This window comes from Bison bison, unplaced genomic scaffold (assembly GCF_000754665.1).
Source record: "Bison bison bison isolate TAMUID 2011002044 unplaced genomic scaffold, Bison_UMD1.0 scf7180017864289, whole genome shotgun sequence".
NCBI lineage: Eukaryota > Metazoa > Chordata > Mammalia > Artiodactyla > Bovidae > Bison > Bison bison.
This window is the reverse complement of record NW_011494861.1, coordinates 15,732,284-15,738,217: the sequence shown is the minus strand read 5'-3', so window position 1 is coordinate 15,738,217 and position 5,934 is coordinate 15,732,284. Positions and strand designations below refer to the sequence as shown.

Here is a 5,934-nt window from a genome sequence, read left to right as displayed (position 1 = left end):
GCCTTATGATCCAGCAATCCCACTGCTGGGCATACACACTGAGGAAACCAGAAGGGAAAGAGACACATGTACCCCAATGTTCATCGCAGCACTGTTTATAATAGCCAGGACAGGGAAGCAACCTAGATGTCCATCAGCAGATGAATGGATAAGAAAGCTGTGGTACATATACACAATGGAGTATTACTCAGCCATTAAAAAGAATACATTTGAATCAGTTCTAATGAGGTGGATGAAACTGGAGCCTATTATACAGAGTGAAGTAAGCCAGAAGGACAAACACCAATACAGTATACTAACGCATATATATGGAATTTAGAAAGATGGTAACGATAACCCTGTATACGAGACAGCAAAAGAGACACTGATGTATAGAACAGGCTTACGGACTCTGTGGGAGAGGGAGAGGGTGGCAAGATTTGGGAGAATGGCATTGAAACATGTGAAATGTCATGTATGAAACGAGATGCCAGTCCAGGTTCAAAAAAAAAAAAAATAAACTTTTCAGTTGAGTACTCCCCAGTTCCTAACTTCAAATACAATGTGAAGTCTATTATTTACTTTATATATTTTTAAGAAAACAAATTTTAAGCATATTTTTAAGAAAACATTATATGTGAAAACAGAATACCTATGATTTTTGATACGTTAGTAGAGTTAAACCCCAACCATATTTATTATTCTCTCCTATAGTCATTTCGTTTTCTTTGTATCAGAGCTATCAGCAAGCCTGCCATTTGAGTCTACACCAAAAAAAGTCAAAGAACTTCGCAAATTCTAAAGCATGGGCAAGGGTCAGGAATTTCTTTTTTAAAAACCTAAGTGTATGCAGTGGAGCCAGAGTAGCAGAGAATGATGGGAGTGGAGGGAGTGGAATAAGACTACAACTTGCTGTTTTTGAAGGAAGGGCTCAACAGTACATTAACAACAATTTAATCCACTCCTGCATTTAATCCTGACTATGTCTTAGAAGTTGCTATTTCCAACAAGGTTAAAATCATTTGTGACTTCTAGAGTCTGTGAATAAGCTGGAATGATGATCCAAGAATGGGTAAGGTAGAGTGGCTTAAAAGACAATGATTATCAGTATCTATAGTTATTGGAACAAATTGGGTAACTGATCTCATCATGAAAAGAAAATTTAAGACATAATACCATGGAAAATATTCTATATGCATCACACTATTAAATACACACACACACAAAATCTAGAACAGGCATTTTCTTTGCAGATGTCAAAAGGTTTATTAACAAATAATACAGTACAATTTTTCCCCAGGAGGCAGTACCTATAGAAAGCACTGGTTAAACACAAAAGTATCTCTTGGTGTGGTAGCTGTTGTTTTTGAAGAGTTGGGGGAAAGGGCACAGGTAGATACGTGGAAAGGAGATACACCAAAATCTTAATTCTGGTGGAATTCTGAGTAACCTTTCTTTGGTATTTCAGTAGTTTCCAAATTTTCAAATATGTAGTACATGTTAACAGTCCAAGAAATACTATTAGACAAAATATTTACTTAAATAACATAGCCAATTCTTCTAAAATAAGGCCTTTTCACTAAAAATGGTGAAAGAGAATCACTTCTTTTAAAAACAAGTATCAAGAAAATGTTCACCCAAAAAATAAATGTAGAAAAATCCTATAAAATACCTATAAAATAATACCCAGAAAGGTATGTGTTAAAATTTTTTAAAACTTGCTCAAATATACTACTAAAAGGAACAAAAAAAGGCATTATCAAACAAGAAATTTTTTAATAATAAAAATCAACTTATTTGAGAAAAACACTAACAACTTCCAAATTAATTTCCAAAATAAGGTATTTTGCTAAAATACCGTCTCAATAAATATATGTTTAGAAACAATATTTTCCCAAAGAATTATGGTTTCTTTTATGTAGTGGTATATCAGCAATCCCAAGAAAAACCAGAGCATTAAGAATAAAGATCTTCTTAATGATATTCTTGGTATTTATCATAAAATACAGCTGAATGCCTTTAACAGAAGATGATAACAACTTGCTTCTAAAATACAACACTGAGAACTGCTAGTAATAGTAAGTATAACATCCAAACAGAAAAATCTGTTTTGAAGGAAACAGTTACACTGACTAGTAGAAATAAATTCTTAAAAGAGTCAACTAAGACTTTTAACTGTATCTTTAAAAATAGCTTTGTATAATATATCCATAAAGATTCAACAAGAATAAGTGCCTCTATGGCTTTTTTTACTATGCTTTCTGATATTATGCTTTGTCTGCAATTCTTCACCAGAATGTTCCCTGTACAAAGATCATCAGCATTAAGATACTTCTGGCTGGATCCCCCAACTCTTTTGCCAAAGACAATTAACATCCACTCCAGCAGAGTCTCTCGAAAGAATACCCAGGGTAACAGATCAAACAGATCCTAACACTCCTGTGGGAACCCCTAATCCTCATGTCATAGGTCCAAAAAAGCCATCATCCACACTGGGCTTCCCCTCTACCACGGCTGGTATCTGCTGCTTGTGGAATTTTATGGTGAAATAAGAGCATATCACAGTGACAAATGGTAGTGGCAGCCATGCTGCAACTTTCTGTTTAGAAGTTGTCTTCTTGCTTTTAACTGACAAACTTCTTCAAATCTCATCCAGGGACTCTGCAAACAATGGAAAACAAATTAGCGACATTGTGCATGGTACATATTTAAGCAGTAAGAACATCTGTCGTCTGTGCCAGAGCCATCTTTGCCAATTGTCTGTACCCATTAAGAGGGGCCCATATACTAAGAACTAATGTTGTCCCTTCACCATAGAACAAGAAACTTCTGGGAACCAGATAATCAGACAACCAGTAAATGCGACAAAAGCCAAGTCATTATTTTTTGAGAGGAGAGAGGAAGATATCAGACACCTTCTATAAAAGGCATGAGTAAAACCCAAAGGTTGCTGGAATGACCAAGATATCCCTTTATAAAGCATAACTGAAAGGTAAAAATCTACATTTACTTTTTATGTAAAGTAACAGGAAAGTTGTTACTGAAAAATACGTGGGTCTTCAGAATCATATACTTCCTCTGAAAACCAGCTTTATTATCTATTCTCTTAGACTTGGGATACGGAAATGGTAACCAATTTATCACCCAAACCAGAACACTTTTGAGAATAAAATGGAGACTTTAATAATATACTTAGACAACAGGCATAATCTATGACTGCTCCAGGCAAAGAGAAGTGTAAGATCGCTAGTCTAAATAAATACTATCTCTGTTATGGAGATGTTATGAGTATCAAGTAAGTAAGTAACATAGTGCCTGGCATAAGCCCTATGTCTATACTGGGTTATATGTATTTAGAAATGATCGCTCATAATAAAACTGAATGACTGTCAAGTATTTTTCCTCCAAACAATTTTACCACCAATGTCCCAGAATGTAACACTTTGAAAAACTTACTCAAAAAAACTAAATACATGAACATCACTTTCTCACAATCTACATGTACCAAATACCCTCGCTGCTGCGGCTGCTGCTGCTGCTAAGTCGCTTCAGTCATGTCCGACTCTGTGCGACCCCATAGACGGCAGCCCACCAGGCTCCCCATCACGGGGATTCTCCAGGCAAGAATACTGGAGTGAGTTGCCATTTCCGTCTCCAATGCATGAAAGTGAAAAGTGAAAGTGAAGTCGCTCAGTCATGTCCGACTCTAGCGACCCCATGGACTGCAGCCTACCAGGCTCCTCCGTCCATGGGATTTTCTAGGCAAAAGTACTGGAGTGGGGTGCCAATGCCTTCTCCGACCCTCTCTAGAAATATAGTATTTAATACTATACCCAAAATAGGCCGAGAATCCCCTCCACTATTTTATCCACTGCTTACCCACTGTTAAAGCTCTCAAGATGACAAATAACCCCCCACATAAACAAGTGGATGCTATAATCCAAAAAGAGAGTTTCATACCATCACAGTTATGAAAAATGCTTGCAACCAGGTGCCTTTCAATTTCTTTCCACAGCAGTGTTTCTGCCTCTCCAAGAAGCAGGTTCTCCAATTCTTCAAAGTTCATTTTTTTAATTGTTGAGTGCCAATTATCCAGAATCCACAGAGGCATGTTAAATGATGGTTGCCAACATGAAAGGCCAGGATTCTACCATCTGCTTCCCCACCTCTGTAGTGGAGTTGTAAGGATCAGAAATAGACTCCCTAATTCACAAACACACATACATTCTTTCAACATATTTATATTCACTGTCTCCTATGTACCAGACACACTTGTACTCATTCACTCTATCAAACACTTGGCCAAGCAGTCAGTACATGCATATATGTATACATACTGGTATATGTATTGATATATGTATCTCTATTTATATATATATTTATGTATACACATGTTTATATATATTTATATACACACAACATACACACATGGATAAAACAGAACTATTTTAGATAGATTTAGAACTGCCTAAAACAAACAAAACAAATGTGAACTCCTCACATGGGCACAGCTCTGACAGAGAACTTCTATGTCTGTACATGTTTGTTTCAGTGTAAACAGAATCGATCACCAGGGCATAACAAGTGACATACTGCTCATGCTTAGTATCAGACACACGGAAATATAAATTTCTATGAGTTCCCATGTTGTGGCCAGAAATAAACTCTCAGAACTCCTGTTCATACAATGGTTTATTTACGTTTCACAGTAAAGAGAAAACAGAGTAACTGCTGCTTTTAGCATTTTCTGCTGACAACTTATATTTCCAAAAGCAAACACAACTGAGATTTGTCCATCCAAACCCAGTTATTAATGCCTCTAAAATTGCTGTATAATTACCGAAGTTCTAAAAGTGCAACTTATTTTTAATTTGAGAAGAATTCAATAGATACCAAAGAGAAAGCAATTTCCCCATGTATATACATAACAGCCATTTGACTCTGAGTCTAAAAATAAACTAACATTTAATCATTAGTGTGAGGAACTCATTGGCATCTTCAAACAGTTCTGCTGAATAGGAGCATTTGCATTTACAATTAAAACAGTTTTATAGAACAAAAGCCAGCCTCTGAACAACTGCACACAGTAAATGATCACAAGTGAAAACCGCAGAGATCTATAACACAATCTCAGTGCAATATCTAAGTGGAAGGCTCAGTAGAGAAACAGGTATCGTTATGGACATTTTTTAAAGTCACAGAGAACAACCAGGTCAAAAAAATAAAAGAGAGGCAAAAATACTCTTCCCTTCTAAGCCTGAGCAATTACCACCATGGTGGGATGGGAGGACAGCTCATCAAGTGGGATTTTTCTGTTACATATGTTAAACTCAGAGTACCACTTCAAAGCACAGAGTAACCGGATTTAAATTTCCATATTTCATTCTATGCCATCACAAATATTAACTTTCTATTTAGAAAGATACTCCAAACTTATTATGTAATATGATATATGGTCATACATACTAAATTATTTGACAGTGAAATCAAATAGTCGATTTGATTTCAACTATGCTGCTGCTGCTAAGTCACTTCAGTCGTGTCCGACTCTGTGCAACTCAAATCAAATACTGAGTCATCTCAATAGCAAATTGCTACAAAATATTATACTTACTGCTTCTTTAATTTCACAGGAGAAGACATGTATCTGGAATTCTTCAGAACCATGGGAACTCTCTGTAAACGCAAAGCAATTGCTCTCTGTTGTCCCATCATGGCCACGTGCACAGAACAATACCTTATAAATTGGAAAAGATGCTATCTCCATATTGTTGGATTGGTCTATGATTCTGCAAAACAGTTATGAGAAATGAGATTAAATATTAACTAGCAAAGAACAAAGGCAGTTTTACTAGGCCAGTAACATACAATTATCTTAAAATCACAAAAACAAACTGATACTAATAAACTGAACTGAATAACAATCCAAGAAAACAAATTATCTTCATATTTTTA

General features: G+C 35.9%; 1 protein-coding gene across 2 annotated transcripts in view; it reads right to left on the bottom strand.

The window, feature by feature from the left end:
• The window catches only part of RABGAP1L (RAB GTPase activating protein 1-like), a 680,557-nt gene that overhangs the window by 656,165 nt on the left and 18,458 nt on the right, over positions 1 to 5,934 (bottom strand). For both annotated transcript variants that reach the window (XM_010850085.1, XM_010850086.1), the window contains exon 4: positions 5,594 to 5,768. In XM_010850085.1, the coding sequence (XP_010848387.1) occupies positions 5,594 to 5,768 (175 nt within the window). The remainder of the gene's footprint in view (positions 1 to 5,593; positions 5,769 to 5,934) is intronic.